Source organism: Erpetoichthys calabaricus, chromosome 2, assembly GCF_900747795.2.
Source record: "Erpetoichthys calabaricus chromosome 2, fErpCal1.3, whole genome shotgun sequence".
Classification (NCBI taxonomy): Eukaryota; Metazoa; Chordata; class Cladistia; order Polypteriformes; family Polypteridae; genus Erpetoichthys; species Erpetoichthys calabaricus.
In genome coordinates this window covers 261,170,678-261,188,691 of record NC_041395.2, presented here as the reverse complement: position 1 = coordinate 261,188,691, position 18,014 = coordinate 261,170,678, and the positions used below count along the sequence as shown (strand labels likewise).

General features: G+C 38.0%; 1 protein-coding gene across 3 annotated transcripts in view; it reads left to right on the top strand.

The window, feature by feature from the left end:
* Window positions 1-18,014, top strand: part of rnls (renalase, FAD-dependent amine oxidase) — a 207,322-nt gene that overhangs the window by 178,286 nt on the left and 11,022 nt on the right. For all 3 annotated transcript variants that reach the window (XM_028795429.2, XM_028795430.2, XM_051923146.1), the window contains one exon: window positions 3,315-3,490. In XM_028795429.2, the coding sequence (XP_028651262.1) occupies window positions 3,315-3,490 (176 nt within the window). The remainder of the gene's footprint in view (window positions 1-3,314; window positions 3,491-18,014) is intronic.

The window sequence follows — 18,014 nt, the reverse complement described above, 5'->3', positions numbered from 1 at the left end:
CTTAAATGCACTTCCTTTAATTTCCACTGATGTCCTAGAGTAAGTGATTCACCATTTAAATGAAACCATTCTGATTAATTATTTTGATGAATGCCTTTGAGAATTTTAGAGACGTTTGACTTGTTTCCCCACACTGCATTCTTCCCTGAAGGCTAAAGAGGTTTAATTCCTTTAGCATATCAGAGAAAGACAGGCATTTAGTCTTGGCGTGCAATTCGTTGCTCCTCTCTGCACAGCCTCTGAAGCTGCTACGTGTTTTTAGTAGTGTGATGACTAGAACTTCACACTCTACAATTAATGCAGCACTAGTAGTACATAATAGCTTCATCATAATATCCATTGATCTATAATCAACAGTTTATAAAATACTAGCTGTGTAAGCCCGTGTTGTAGAAAGCCCGGGGTCCTAGAAAATTTTTGAAATCGTCAGAAACAAAACTGAAATGTAGAGATGTCAGGTAATTGAAATGAACTAGTCTGAGCATCTCTCTCCTTGGAGGATTCATTTTGCCGATGCGCTCGCCTCACTTGTATATTAGCGGCGGGAGGAAAAATAAAAGGGATACCGTTTTGAACAATGTTAGTGGCTAAGCGACTTTGTCTTTCTTCTGAGGTTTTGTTTTGCTGACCGGCTGGCCTCGCTTGTGTTATTACTGGCTAAGCAAATTTTATGTTTCCTCAGAGGTGGAGCCCTTACCCCGACTCTCACTTCCGGGCCGGACAGACACACACACGCACACATGTTTATATATAAGTATTGCTTAATATTTTATTTGCCTTTTTAATTACTTCTGTTCATTGCCTACATATTATGAATATTGTATAAATATAAAACCTAAATCTGTTTCAGAATTTGTTTCATGAACAACAGTGTCCACTATGTTGTATTTATAGTCAATATTGGTTTTTGCCTGTATTCTTGTGAAGTGGTTTTTAAATAAGGTTAGCATCTTTATGTATGTTGTAACAGGCAACCAGGAAAGGCATCCATTTGTAAAAATGCTTGTTCCATTATCCTCAGAATTTGGAAGGGCAAACGACCAACCTGAGAGAATCTAGAAAATGTCCATTAAACCAGCATACAGACAGAAAGAGGCAGAGCATGAGATTCAGTTTTGCCTACTTACAGTAATGTATTGTTCTTTAAATCTAACTGCATCTTCCAAATGTTCCCCCAGTTTTGAAAATTATTCTGGTCTTTTTCATTTGTTTTGCTGTCTCCTTGGTAGTATTCCTTGGTTCACAGTATCACTAACATCAGCTTTGAGGGTCTATACTTCCACATGATTGAAATCTTGAATGTGTATTAAATGGTTGCCAGTTGTACTTGTACTGGCTTTTAAGATATTCTTGCAGTGTCTGTTCTATTTTATTTGATCTGAACCTTTTAGTAATCCTGACAGTTAGTTTTCATAACTGTAATATATCATTAGATGCTTTATTAGGTATGCCTGTTCCACCAAGCAGCTCTCAATGCCCAATTGCATGCAGATGTGGTGAAGAGGTTTAGTTGCTGTTTAACCATACATTAGAATGTCAAAATGCAAGATTTGTGTTGATTTGGCTCTGGTGTGATTGTTGGCAACAGATGTGGTTATTATAGCATCTCAGAGAGTCCTACCCTTCTAAACGTTTCACATATTGTAGGCTCCAAAGTTTACAGAAAATGTTACAATAAATGAAAAAATATCCAGCAAACAAAACCACCTTGTTATTGAGAAAAGGCTAATATAAAAGCAACCAATACTCAAACAGCTGCTCTGTACAGCAGGAATGCTCAGTAAGACTCTTCATACCTGAAAGAGAATGGTCTCCCACAGCAAAAGATAATGGTGGTTACAGTAGGCCAATAATCACCAGATCTAGATCACTGATGATTGGAAAAATTCTGTCTGATCTGACATATCTTACCTTTGGCTGCAGCAAGCAGATGACAGGTTCAGAGTTTGGCGGAAACCGCATGAATGTATGGATCCACCTTCTCTTGTGTTTAGGCTGGTGGTAGCAGTAACGGTGTAGGGTATTTCTTGGCACACTCTTGTACCAACTGAATGCCATTTCAGTACCACAGTGTATTTAAGTATTGTGTCTGACCATGTGCATCTCTTTATGGCCACAGGCTACCCTTTTAGCAAGATAACGTGCTCTGTCACATGCCCACTCAACAAACATGATGGTCATTTCATCATGCTGTGTTCCCAAACAGGACAAATGACCAATGTTCACTTTACCTTATATATTACATCCTGATAGCAAAAATCTTAACAAATATCTATGCGAACAGACGACTGAGCCAACAGAGCTGAGCTATCTGGCGTGTCAGTAAAACAGGAAACCATAGCAGACAATCAGGAATTTGGAAAAAAAAGAACATGCTCATTCATGAAATGGTAGCAGATATGGCCTGATTTTCTCCAAAATGTAAAAACACTTAAAATGTGAATATTGTGTCTTATAAAATTATTTAATTTATTAGAAAGATTCCATAACTTTTTATACACCTGGAAATCGGCTCTGTTTTTTAATACTTAACAAATGTAGAGTATATCATTTTTTTATAGAGAACATTTAGCATGCCATAACAGTAGGACCAGCGTTGCCAACCTTGTGTAAATGTTTGAACTTCCTTTAGAAAACTACATGTTTATAAAAAAATCTAGACTCTTTAGAATATTTTCATATTTGAAAAGGTATGCTGCAAAATCATTTCTTTTGTAATGGGATTTATGTTTGATTAGATTTTGCATTGATACCTCCAGAGGAGTAAAAAATCCAGCCATATGTGAAACATATAATTAGACGCATTACGTTTTTTTTACCTGTGCTTACCAGTGTTGCCAGTGAGTAGCCAGTAGCTCCTACTTTGTGACTTGTATTGTAGTCTGCTAAAGTGGACTGAGCCCCGTGACCTGAAAGAAGTCCATGCTGTTCATCTCTGTATGAGTTAGCAGGCTTAAACATATCGATTTTAAAAAACGTTAATATTCACTTAGAAGTGCGTAAACAACTTTGTGTGTGATTGTTTTTCTTTGTATGCATTTGATATTTGTGCTGTTTTAATGATGTTAACATCTTTTAAATGCAGAAATACTATTTTTTATTAGAAAAACATGCAGTTTCATAAAATGAACTAACTACCACATTGAAGGTTAATTTACACGCTATAGTCATATAAATGTTTGTACATTTTTTTAAACGGGATGTTAATATTACAGTTGTCTTGCATCATATTCAAGAATTAGATGCACAGCATTTGCTCATAAATAAAGTTAGCATTTCTTGCCTTTTTGTTTCTCGTCCCGTTTTCCCCGCAGACCTGTCCAGTGCAGAGCCTGCAGTTGTTGTTCACACCAGTGTGTCCTTTGGTGCCGAGCATTTGGAGAAGGCAAAGGAAGATGTTGAGCCTTTGATCCTTGAAGAGTTGGAAAAGGTTCTTCCTGGACTGCCTAAACCGTCAAGCACCAAGTGCCAGAAATGGAGATATTCACAGGTAATTTATACATCAAATAGTCCATTGCGTTTACTTTTCCAACCATACATTTACTGTACTTGGAGAAAATTATCAAGAATGTACCATAAACCTTGGAAAATATAAAGACCATGTAGCTTGTAAATAATATCAACAGGAAAGCGCTTTCAACGCTGTGAAAAATGGATATGGAAAGTGTAATCTTTATAATAAAATCACAAAGATCATTCATTGTCTTCTTCCATGTTAATTCTGTCACAGTTTTTTGTCTCATAGAAACACTTTCTGTATGAGTCAATTAATCTTCAACCCATTAATTTACTAGTCATTGTAGTTTTTATACATGCATCCATAATATGTCCCCATTATGTCTGTGTGGTTATAGCATCTAAGAAAAGGGGAAAGTTTTTTTTTTCTTTTTCTTTCTTTAGTGATGTGTAATCAGCACACTGTGTTAGTTTGGCAGTAAATGAAAGTTGTCGTCAAGTCTGCGTCCTGAAAGAGCAGCATAAAGGAAGAGAGAAGGAAGCAGATGTAAGTGGGTGGACAATAAACACTTTGTTGTCAGAAAGCTGAGCACAAAACAAAACAATTGGAAATGTCATCTCAGTCATTTGGAAGCTCTCTGGGAGATTAATAAGAACCCATGCTGAGCATAACCCTGATAGGCTTGTAATTTGCAATCATTTCTCCAGCTGTGGAATGTCGCTGCAAAGCAAGGAGATCTTGAAGGTGTCAATTTTTACTCATTTATGCATCCAAATTTGCTAAAATATTTTTATGGTCCCTTACGTGAGAAGCTAGTTTACAGAGGAAATGGAACATCTGTTTATCACATTTGACAAAAAGAACATAATAAGGTTGCAGTTTTGGCAGTAATTAGATGATCTGTGAGGTAAGATTTGTTGGAATCTACTGTAATCTTAAAGATGTCATCAGCTAGATGGCAGAGCCAAAAATAACCTGCTGAGAAGTATGTTGCTGTAGTTATTATCGGATAAAGAGATATTATTAAAAAAACAACAGGATTCTTATTAAGTAAGCATGATGAATAATTGTTTATGTTCATGACATTTGGAAGTTACCTATCATAGTCTGAGCTTTGTCATGGAATGTTCTAGCTTAATCCATGAATGTCACTTGTGGTGAATATTTGGCATATTATCAACACATTTGCACAAAACTTACAATAAACAGAAAGGTGAGTGGGGAGAAAAGCAGAAATATTCCTTACAGAGTGTGTATTTTAGGTAATAGTTACTAAAATTGTTAATTAGCTTTATGAATGTTTAATTCAAATTGAAATTTTCCATTCAACAAGCAGTGGTGTTTTTGGCATGAAAATTCTTGCTGGACCATATCAGAAATTTCCTATATGTGTACAAATTTCTCTAATGTTAACATGAACTTACCTGAGTAATAATATCTCTGTCTCTCTTTTGTTAATGATTAGTCGAAACATGCAATTTCTCACGCTGTTCAAAAAACAAAAAGAAAAAACAACCAAACAAACAATGGGATGCTGGTGAATGGTCTCTGTCAACTGTCACAAGATCATTGTGTGATACACTCTACTGTCAACATCATCTGACAAAATACAGCCATATAGAATGAAACACTGAATGAACTGAGGTCCCTGAAGCCAACCTGTTGCTCAGTAAAATCTTTTGATTATGAACTGCTTAAATTGAAACAGCAATACCTCAAGCTGAGAGCCAGACTGGTTTGAATTAAAAAAGGACAAGCTACCATAAAAAGAAAAGAACTCACATACTGCACATTTCGAACAAGCTGGTTGAGTATCATCCAAAATACCATGTACAGTAGTCAACTTTTTCTTGGGCAGCACTTCTTACTGATGGCTTCTTTTCCTCAAAGTGGAAAGAACACACATAATAACACTTTTTCAAATTTAGAGCCATTAGGCAGTCTTCCTCAAAAGTGTACGAATATCAAGAAGTTGATCAGACCCAACTTGGTCATTGTAATGTCTTGTGTTCCGTCCATTCCTGATACTGGTCTGCCCTTTTTTTTAATTTTACAAACTTACTTTGGCTGAAGCTTCATTTTTCAAGTTTTTTCAAAATTCTGCAACTACTGGAAAGGTTTCAGCTTTGAGTATGATGCACTCACCCAAAAAACTTCCACAATCCACAGCATCTTTCTTTTAAAAGGTTTCAAAGCAATAATGGTTCACACAAAAATGAAGAGGAAAAATCTGATCATACACAGAAAAACTAAGTTCTTGATGTTTCTTTTTAAGGTTTACTGTGCATATTTTAGTTACATTTGTTTAAGTTATTTTATTCTTATAACATACATTAGAGCAGGGGTTCTCAAAGTCGGTCCTGGGGACCCACTGCGGTTTCAGGTTTTCATTTCAACCAGATTCCTAAATCAGTGACAAATGATAACACTGATCTCAATTAATTAGCTGGTATTTTTTCACTTCTCTTATTCTACATTAAGAAAGCACAGAGGCATGATTTTTACATTTAAAAGACATTTAGAAATATTTCTGGTTTTGCTATAGATTTGGAAAAACAAAATGAAAATCAAGATGAAACTATTGTTAAAAAGAAAAACAATGCGTATATATATATATATATATATATATATATATATATATATATATATATATATATATATATAATATATATAATATATATATATATAGTACTGTGCAAAAGTTTTAGGCAGGTGTGAAAAAATGCGGTAAACAAAGAATGCTTTCAGAAATATAAATAATGATTGTTTATTGTTATCAATTTACAAAATGCAAAGTGAACGAACAAAAGAAAAATCTAAATCAAATCAATATTTGTTGTTACTACCTTTTGCCTTCAAACCAGCATCAATTCTTATAGGTACACTTGCACAAAGTCAGGGATTTTGTAGGATTCTAGTCAGGTGTATGATCAACCAATTATAACAAACAGGTGCTATCATCATCAATGTCACATGTAGGTTGAAACAGTCATTAACTGAAACAGAAACAGCTGTGTAGGAGGCTTAAAACTGGGTGAGGAACAGCCAAACTCTGCTACCAAGGTGAGGTTGTGGAAGACCGTTTCATGTCATGGCAAGATTGAGCACAGCAACAAGACACAAGGTAGTTATACTGCATCAGCAAGGTCTCTCCCAGACAAAGATTTCAAAGCAGACTGGGGTTTCAAGATGTGCTGTTCAAGCTCTTTTGATGAAGTACAAAGAAACGTGCAACGTTGAGGATCGTAAACGCAGTGGTCGGCCAAGGAAACTTAGTGCAGCAGATGAAAGACACATCAAGCTTATTACCCTTCAAAACTGGAAGATGTCCAGCAGTGTCATCAGCTCAGAACTGGCAGAAACCAGTGGGACCCAAGTACACCCATCTACTGTCCAGAAAAGTCTGGCCAGAAGTGGTCTTCATGGAAGAGTTGCAGCCAAAAAGCCATACCTCCGACATGGAAACAAGGCCAAACGACTCAAGTATGCATGAAAACCTAGGAACTGGGGTGCAGAAAAATGGCAGCAGGTGCTCTGGACTGATGAGTCAAAATTTGAAATATTTGGCTGTAGCAGAAGGCAGTTTGTTCGTCGAAGGGTGGAGAGCGGTACAATAATGAGTGTCTGCAGGCAACAGTGAAGCATGGTGGAGGTTCCTTGAACGTTTGGGGCTGCATTTCTGCAAATGGAATTGGAGATTTGGTCAGGATTAATGGTGTTCTCAATGCTGAGAAATATAGGCAGATATATCCATCATGCAATACCATCAGGGAGGCGTATGATTGGCCCCAAATTTATTCTGCAGCAGGACAACGACCCCAAACACACAGCAAAAGTCATTAAGAACTATCTTCAGCATAAAGAAGTACAAGAAGTCCTGGACGTGATGGTATGACACCCACAGACCCCTGATCTCAACATCATCGAGTGTGTCTGGGATTACATGAAGAGACAGAAGGATGTGAGGAAGCCTACATCCACAGAAGATCTGTGGTTAGTTCTCCAAGATGTTTGGAACAACCTACCAGCTGAGTTCCTTCAAAAACTGTGTGCAAGTGTACCTAGAAGAATTGATGCTGTTTTGAAGACAAAGGGTGGTCACACCAAATATTGATTTTTATTATATATTTTAACCAAACCTAGCTTTCTAATTTCTATATTGTTCCCAAAACACAGAATCTGGGAAATAACACATCACTTAATTAGCCCAGGATTCCAACTAAAAACAGAAGCTGGTTTGAACAAAAACCTGCAGCCACAGGGGGTCCCTAGGACCGACGTTGAGAACCCCTGCGTTAGAGCATTCCAAGTGACATACATATACAGTCAGAAAACAGTATTCGTCTATACCAGGGGTGGGCCATGTCGGTCCTGGAGAGCCGCAGTGGCTGTAGGTTTTTGTTCCAACCCAGTTTCTTAATGAGAAAACAGTTATTGCTGATGAAGCACCTATTGCTTAAGTAACATTTTGATGCTTTATTTTAGTGGTCTTGCTTGTTAAGGTTCCCCACCCTCAATTGCTTAATTCAATCTTAAACAGCTGCATTCATTGTTTTAATGGCTCCTTATTAGCAATAAAATGTAAATGACAAAGCAGCCAGCAGTTCTCCATCCAGTTTGTTTTCATTTACATCTGTGTGTGTTCATGCACTGTTTGATTTAATAAAACATCCATCCATGCATTTTCCAACCCATTGAATCCAAACACAGGGTCACGGGGGGTCTGCTGGAGCCAATCCCAGCCAACACAAGGCACAAGGCAGGAACCAATCCCAGGCAGGGTGCCAACCCACCGCAGTTTAATAAAACATGTACTAGAAAATGTGACAAACTGAAAATGATCTGTTTAAGGCTTCAAATCATGTGGATAATATCCTTGAAGAGTAAAAAATCTACGATATAAGAACCTTACATTGCAGACTAACAAGCCATAAAATTAAACAAGGTGCGAGACTGGCAAGGATTGGTTTCTAATTAAGCAGTTGGGTTAGAATGAAAACATGTAGCCACTGCGGCTGTCCAGGGCCAACATTGCCCACCCCTGGTCTATACCAATGGTTCCCAGACTTGGTCCTGGGGACCCACTGTGGCTGCAGGTTTTTGTTCCAACCAACTTCCGTTTTTCATTGGACTCTTAGCCCAATTAATGAGTCATTATTTCCCAGTTTCTGTGTTTTGGAGTCAATGTAGAAAGTACAAACTAAGTTTGGTAGATTTTTATTAAAATGTAATAAGCAGTTATATGGGGAATATGCATTTTTTTAAGTCATTAACAATATTTTCTACCTAATTTTTCTTCTGCTTTTCCAGGTGTTCTGGTTGTTTAATTGATTAGTGAGTCTGACACTGAAGTCGTTGCTGCTTTCATCATCCCGGGTGTCTGCTATGCTGGTTGTTAATTATCACTATTAGGGTTAAATGAAGGGAGCAACTGCGGTGGGCTGGCGCCCTGCCCAGGGTTTGTTTTCTGCCTTGTGCCCTGTGTTGGCTGGGATTGGCTCCAGCAGACCCCCGTGACCCTATAGTTAGGATATAGCGGGTTGGATAATGGATGGATGGATGAAGGGAGCAAACTACAAAGGAAAAGGGGAAAGTAATAGGGGAAAAAAACAAAAGGGAGTTAAGTATTTAAAGCTTTTGAAAAAAATAAAAATATTTCTAAATATTATATAAATGTAAAAACCATACTGTTGTGTTTTACTGAATGCAGAATAAGAAAAGAGTAAAAAAGACCAGCTAATTAAACGAGATCAGTTGTTATCGATTATTATCACCAATTGTGAATCTGGTTGTAACAAAAACCTGCAGCCACAGTGGGTCCCCAGGACTGAGTTTGGGAGCCGCTGGTCTGTACCTTTCCATTTGCAAGGAAAGAAAGGGGGTTGGCTGGACATTCTATTCTTCTTAACAGTCCATGTTTCTATCTGTCTGATAGTCTTAATATAGCAGAATATTATGTATATTCTAGCTTACATGTTACCTTAATGGGGATAAAATAGAATATTCCATAATTTTTTAAACTATATAGAACTTACTCACGTTAATGCATAGAATAAGGTGCTGTACCTTTCATGCCCCATTGCTTAACTGGAAAGTTCAGGTTGCACACACATGAACAGGCCTGCAAGGTAACTGAACATTTACCCTATTAGTGAATGTAAGATAGTTAATTACCAAATGTAAATATTTTCTTTTTGATTGCTGTGTGCATTTTAGATAGTATAAACAGCACCACGATGGGTGCTCTTTTTCTTTCTAGCGTTGTCTTATCGATGGCTAGTGAAGCAGTGTTATTGGTGACTGTAGGTTCAGGTTGCTGTGTAGAAGCACATGCAGCAGTCCTTCAGGTGCCAGAGGTGGTATTTGTCCATGTGCTATAGGACCAGACTGCAGTATATTGCATCTAAGTGTTGCCCCTAGTGTGTCTCAGAGACATAAGACCTTGAGGTGTTTTCCGGCTTTATGAGGACAGCATCCTTTGGTTGGAATGATGGTAAGGGTCTTGGTCTGTGGTGATGATTAAAATTCAAAGAGTGTTTCCACTTTACCTTTGCATCCTTGCTTATGTATTTTTTCAGGTTTGGTTATTTGGACTGAAGATTTGTCTCAAAGTGTTGTCTTTATCTTACAGTCCATAAGGAGCTCTGCAGGGCTCACATCCATTGCATTGTAAGGTGTTGATTGATAGAATCCTCTTTACAATCTGAACTCCCCACCTGTTACCTTGTGAATCTTGTGGGCTTTACATGATGTTCCGAGAATCAAATTTTCTTGCAAACACTTGGAATTTATCACTCACAAATTGAGCTCATTGTCTGAAACAACCTCTTCTCAGCAACCAAATCTTGTAAAAACTGTCTTTAACTTTAACACAACATGTAAGACGGTGGTTTTTGGTATATGAAGCATCTCTAAGAATCCTGAGAATCAGTCTGACACAAACAGGTAAATGTGCTGGTTATATAAACAGGTTGACACTGACAGCACTACTTTCCACTGTTGATCAGGCTCAGGGATTGAGAAAAGTCATTTCTTCTGCTTTGTGTGTCTCAGTTCAGAGTAAATGCAACAAAGCAGGACCTTTCATTTAAATTCGGATGATATGCCAAGCCATTATGCATTAGCTCTTTTCCTACATTTTCTTAGACTCTGATGTCCATTGTGTATTTGGATTTCTGCACTTAGAACATTCATAATTCCATAGCTTCCTCTTGTGACAATTCTGGTGTGCTCAGACACTGCACTGTTGATTGGAAAATAATCTTTGATTTCTGCTGACTTATTACCTATATAATCAAAATACCCTTATTTAATATACAGTGATCCCTCGCTATATCGCGCTTCGTCTTTCGCGGCTTCACTCCATCACGGATTTTAAATGTAAGCATATGTGAATATATATCGCGGATTTTTCACTGCTTCGCGGATGTCTGCGGTCTACAGTACGTGTGCTTCCTCAGTTGATTTGCCCATTTGAATTCAAACAAGGGACGCATTTGAATTCAAACAAGGGACGCTATTGGCGGATGGCTGAGAAGCTACCCAATCAGAGCACGCAGTTAAGTTCCTGTGTGCTGCTGATTGGCTCAGCGACGGAGTGCTGCATTAACCAGGAAGTCTCATCTCACTCATTCAGCATTAACGTGCTACTGCTTCAGGAGCTGTGTCCAAGCGCCAACAGAAGATGCAAATAATTGCAGAAAAGGTAAAAGTTTTGGATATGTTGAAGGAAGGAAACAGCTACACCGCTGCAGGATACCATTACAGCATCAATGAGTCCACAATTCTTTTTATTTAAAAAGGAGGACAAGCATATGAGATCTACGGCCGTAGTGTCCTTTAACCAGGGCGCAAAACGAGTTGCAAGTGGACGTGATAAGGCAGTAGTCTGGATGGAATCTGCTTTAGGGATTTGGATTGAAGATGGAAGAAGAACAACGGCGGTGCTAAACAGTCGCCTGAAGAGGCTCCTTTAGAAGAGCTGTAACGCTCTCCTTTGTTGTGCAGTAAAATTAAACTCATCGTTATCGGACAAGTCGTCGTGTCATTGTTGGTGAGTAACCATAATTAATTATTTACATACAGTACTTATTACATGTACATAGTTTAGTGTCACTGTACACACATTTTACTGTATACAATTTTTCTTGCATTGTACGTATTTATTGCTGGTGGCCTGTCTGTCGTAATGGCTGTAACATATGTGATATCAGAGACGCTCGATATCTTTAAAATAATATTTAGGTTTTACTGTATATAAACTGTGTTTACATACATAATTTCAACGAATCTTACCTAATATCTAAGAGAATACAAAGGGTTTATGCTGTATAATTGTGCGTGAAATGTTTATAATAGTGTGGGAGAGTTTATAAGGGCTTAAAATATATAAAAATAACCATATAAACATATGGTTTCTACTTCGCGGATTTTCTTATTTCGCGGGTGGCTCTGGAACGCAACCCCCACGATGGAGGAGGGATTACTGAATTGTAGCACTATTTTCAGATTACTGTCAAATCTTTTAGCTGGCACAATAGGCGCTAGTCTTTGTGAGGTTACTATCATGCTATCAGCTAAAGCTGTGATGTACCATTTTACATCTGAGCGAGTATCGGCATGATTTTGAAATAGAATGTCAGTCACCACCATGACTGAACCTTAACTTGGCTCATTCTCAGCAGTGAACTTGAATATCATACACCTCATGAGAAGTCCCTGGTACCACATAGGACATTGTCCAAGTTTTTTTTTTGTTTTTGTTTATTAATGGCACTAAGTGTTTGTGGTCAGTCTCTAATATAAAGTTCTCAATGCCAATCTGGTACTTCTCAAATCTATTACAAGACCAAACACTTGCTTGACATTTCATTTTGATCTGAGCATATCTGGTTTCAGACTCAGACACAGCTACTGAGATCACCCGAAACAGCAGTTATTCCATTCACATCACAGAACCTAAGGACTAGGCGGGCATACAGGATGTATTTAATATGCTGTTTCTGTGGGTGGTCCTGCGTTCAAACAGCCATTGACCTTAACAGTTCACACCGTGTTGACAGATTAGGAATGTACTTGCCCAGGCAGATGAACATGTCCAGGACTCGTTTTAGCTCTTGAACATTCTGTAGAGGTGAGAGCTCTTGATTTGCTCTGTTCTTTTTGGGATCAGGCCTTACACTTGATTTCTACATTAACTGACTCAAGAAGTGAAACTGGTTTTGTCTCAGCATATGCATTTCTTGGTTCATCTTCTTACTGGTCAAATCAGTCCTCTCAAGTTCTTTGCTAAGGTGCTGGCTATTACAGTATATCCCAGGGAATCTCTGCACACCTTTATATCACACATATGCACTGTTGCTTTATCAAGACCATTTGAACCTCTGTCATCTTTCTTTGAAAAATTCAAGAGCACTGGTGACCCCAAATATAAGATGTTTGAAAGCATACTTGAGGTGTTACATGAGAGGCAAAAGGACACTGTGTGAACTGTCCATGGCTGAACTACATATCCTTATAGGTTCTGTTATGAGGATCCCTGGCTCACCAAATGCATTGTGGATCTCTCCAATGTGATTCACTAACCTCACTTTAGAGACCAAGGCATGGATTAGCAGATTATTTATGTTCTGGCCACAAATAAGATACACTGGGTAGGAATAAGAATTCTCATTGTAGATGATGCTGGCATAAAATTTTTTGAAAGAATCCAGCTGACCACCACGACGGCACTGTGTTATATTTCATTGTTCCAATTCTTTCTCTCTCTCGTGTTATTTTTACAATTGCCCCAGTATCAATTTTAAATTCGACCACTTTTGCCCCACTATGAGAAATTGTACAGTGCATTTTTCACCATCGATGTTTGTTTTTATTACAGCTCCCAAAAGATATGGTGTCTGCCATAGAGTCTTTGTCACATCTCCCTGCCATTGAAGACATTTACCTCCATCGGTGCTTGCGTAAGACAAGCAGCATCATAAAGGACCACAGTCATCCAGCACGCCAGCTGTTCTCGTCTGGCAGACGATGCAGGAGTCTGGCTGCTTGGACTACAAGACTTAAGAACAGTTTTTACCACCAGGCCATTCGACTCCTTAACAGCAACACCTGAACACTTACATACGCTTACATTACATCTACATTGCACTACATCTACATTGCACTACTCACACACAAACTGTACCTGCACACACTCGGAATACTGACTGGAACTTGGCATCTGCACTTTATGGAATATGCATCTGTACTTATAAAACATTATCTGTACAATAACTGTCATTTGTACTTGCTGCTCATTCAACTCATATTGCTCTATAACTTCTTTTAAAATGTACACATTTTATTTTATATGGCTTGTCTATTTTTAACTTGTAATTTTTTTTTTAATTATTTTTTAGCTTTATTGGATCTAGGCTGAGTGACTTGTTTTTCTCGTCATACACATTTCATTTCATGTTGACCCTGTGTTAACCTATATATGACAAATAAACCTAAACCTAAACCTAAACCTAACATCTTGACGCTTTTACTGAGTCTTTTTTCTCTCCCAGTGATCCACCTTTGTGCATTTTTATGCAGGCATATTTCACTTCTGGACACTTCTTCTGTTGCCTATGCATGATATTGCCACAACTTTCACATTTTCGTATTTCTTGCTCCAACCTGTCACACACGTGCATGCTTACGGGACAGTCAAAAGGCCCGATCGTGCATGAAAGAACCAAGGACAGGGGGCTGAGACGAGGCACTAAATCCTTCATTCCGCAGAAAAACAACAGAATAAAATGGTCCCATTCATACAAAAGACTCCTCGTCTGGCTCCGTGGAGTCACCACACTTCCGGACTTCCTCGATGTCTCCAGTTCCTCAACTCCGCTCCTAACGTCCTCTCCGGCCACTGCATTTGACGTCAGCTCCACTATCCACTGCATTTCCTCCCCGCTAGTTGCACTTCCCTTTTGTTTTATATAAAAGAGTCAAGAAGGAACTTGTCAGATGTTTTACTTTGCTTTTGACCTGAGTTTTGTGCTGGACGCAACACCCAGTATACGGGGAGGATCCCCAACCCTTAATCTGAGTTTCTGTGTGCTTATTTCTTCACAAACTTTTCTGTCATTTTAGTCTGATCCTTTTGTGTTTCTTCGCCTGCTCCTTTCCTTTGTGTCATCTAACTGCACTGCAACACAGCCTTGACCGTGCTAGTGGCTTATGAGGCAACCTTCCCATACTGGCAAACACTCTGTAATATTTGCGCTAATGTGAAATCCGTCATTAGCTGTAGTGTGCGTGACAGTTCTTTATCTAGAATGTCCACAACTATGCGGGCACAGATGTGCTTGTCTCTGTGTGCACCAAAGTCACAATGTTCTTACAAGTCATAAAGAGCTGTAATAAATGTTTCAGCTTTTCATCTTCATCCTTCACATACTTCTGACCCCATGAAAAGAATTTTAAAACAATCTACTCCAGCTCTAAATTTAAATATAATTTTTAATGCAAACCATTCAGCAATACAATGTAACAACTCCTGCCACCAGTGCATTCTGTCATTATAAAAGGCAGTAAAAAGTGTTACACCGTACAGAGCTGTTAATGTTGTAGCTTTAAAGGCACATCACTCTTGATGTATAATGCCCATTATGTGACAGCAGACAGACCCACCATCCACCAAATCAAAGTTTAATAAGCCCCAAAACTCCCTCACAGAGACACTCTTGACCCTGATCTATCTAAAATCACTGTGTAGCCCTTAAAGAGTCAGGTCTCTTGTGCAGTTTGTGGACAAGGCCCACTCTTTGAAGGCAAAAATAACACACTGCCAGTTGTGTTTGACCTCCACTTTTAAAGGAGAAGGGCAATATGCTGTCCCTTGGTGTTGCTCATCAGGTGTATCTCCAGTGACCTGAATCTCCCTCTCTAGTGCTTTCAGGTAAACTCCTGTACTTCTGGGGCACTACACTGGCATGCAGACATGTATTCCCATTGCCATACTGGGTGTTTAACTCCTGGGGTTGTAGCTGCCACTTCCCCTATCCTGTGCTCCCTAGTGTTACTCTTGTATCTGGCAAGGCGGTGTCGACTGTCGGATCTGCACTTGCAAAAACAAATCTACATTTGTACTATATATTGTTTATATACTCTAAAAAAGCCAGCTATTTGATAAAAGTCAAAGATAGTTAAGAACTGCGTTTTAACACAGTATTTCAGATAAGCATTTTGTTGTTTCTCATCTCGACTTAGAAGAGGTTTGAAGTCAAGATGAGTGATGTGGTGATATTGCTTATTTTCACTAGCAGGTCTGTGTCTGTGCACAAAATCACATTCTGTGCCTGGGTCAGTTATTCAGTTAATCATTGGCAAATACAAAACTGCATTGTGCAGTAATGTTAACAAAGCTGGATTGTAAGGTCAACATTTCGATAGACTGTAAAAAAGGGAGGCTTTCGAACTTAGAATGTTCTGCCCAGAAACAGCTATTAGTAATCACAGGCACCTCTAGGTAAAAAGGTTATAATTATGAACAGCCATGAAGTATTTTCATAAAATACCTCCGGCTATATAATGAATTTGAGGTTTCTATATACCCTCTGTTGTATATATTTAATAAATAGCTGATTTTTAAACCTGAAAGGAAAGGTATGATAATTAATTTCAGCCCCCCCCCCCCCCACTAAAAACTCCATCTATAAGAACTGGTTTATAACAACTTTATTACAATAGACATGACACTTTATTATCCTTATCCTTCACAATGTCTTTTTTTAGAACTTTTATGAAGTGATACTCAATTTAAATTACTAGTTATTTTTCTAATGCTGCATGTTAATCTTTTAGCTTTTTTTTTGTTTGTTTTTTAAATTTTTGTAAATAAAAATGTATAATGTAAATTTGATATAATATTAGTTAATTAAAAAGATTGATAGGCAACTTTCCTAATTAGCTAGTATTACCCTTAACTTGTTTCCCTGTGTTTCAGCACATACATTTATCATCTGGTTTACTCGGAGCTTCCTTGCAAAGTGCAGACCTGGAAGAACGATCTGGAAATAATGACAGCAGATACTATTTAACTAGGCCTATTAAAAGCTCCAGGAAATGGATACAATTTATTTACCCTTCTAAAATCTACCTTGATGTTTATCTTGAAGGCAGATAATGTTTTTGTAATGGGACGTGGACATACATGGAATAAGTTTACTTTAAGAAGTCATTACAGAACTACACTTTTGCTGCAGGTTTTCACGTCAGTGTAAACTGTTGGCTACAAATCCCATTAATATTAGAATGGCCTTGACCCAGTCTGAGATGTTGGCCCTGTTTACTCTGAATGAATCTTAATTCAGCCAAGTCACTCATGGCACTGGGATGCTTGCCACTGAAACAACCACAAGTTTATAGATTTCAGAATTTATTTGGAATATATATTGCAGTGTTAATGCAAACATTTTCTTTTCTGGTGTGGCTACATCACATTTCACAGCACGAAGAATTACATTACAGACAGGATCACTTTTCAGAAGACAACTGACAGAAGTATTTATGGCCAATCTACTTGGAAACCAGCTCCTTTTTTCAGCAGCTATTAATCTAAAGTAATTTAAACTGCATGCTGCAGACAATATATTTAAGGAAATCTGTTGGCTGTTAAAGCTGTGAATGTCTGATGTAAAATGTATTAATTATACATGCCCATAATTGTGTTTACAGTAAATGAAGACCTCTGTGTCTATTTTGGATTTTAAGATGGAGTTTCTCATTAATTTTTTAGCTGATTCCAGAATTCTAAAATTAGTGTGTCAGTCTACTTGCTAACTATACATTTACCTTATATAACTTAAAGAGAGTTTTCTAAATGTCAAACTAATTTAGATTCTCCTGTTGAAGAAAATTAAAATGCAGTATTCTTGCAACTCCCTCTTTAATTATATGTAAGTTAAAAGAAGCTTATTAGGAGAAGAGGTTTCATTGTCATGCTGCTGATTTTTATCTCTTCTTTTCCCCATATTGTTTCTTTACCCTGTAATCATAACTTGGTATAATGGCTCATGCTTGAGCTACTTATTATACCAGTATGTCTCTTATTTATCTGTTTTTGCACAGTGTTCTATCCTTTTGTCAGGTCTGTGTTTGTAAAAACCTTTACATGGGATTAATTTATATTGCAATGCATTAGTAAAGTAGTAAGCTCAGCCATCTTTTGCAGAAGAGCTAAAACTGGTAATGATCCTATTTACCTATTGTCACTAACATGCAGTAAATGTCATTTTAGCAGTTTGATAACAATAGAACAATGGAATTCTAAATAACAATCACGCGATATGAGAAATCATTTGTGCCTTCAGGATTTAGGCTGTTTAATGGTAGAGATGGTCAGCTCAAGTTGGATGGTTGGGAAGACAAAGTCAGAGAGGCGAGATTACGTTGGTTTGGACATGTGCAGAGGAGGGATGCTGGGTATATTGGGAGAAGGGTGCTAAGGATAGAGCTACCAGGCAAGAGGAAAAGAGGAAAGTCTAAGAGAAGGTTTATGGATGTGGTGACAGAGGACATGCAG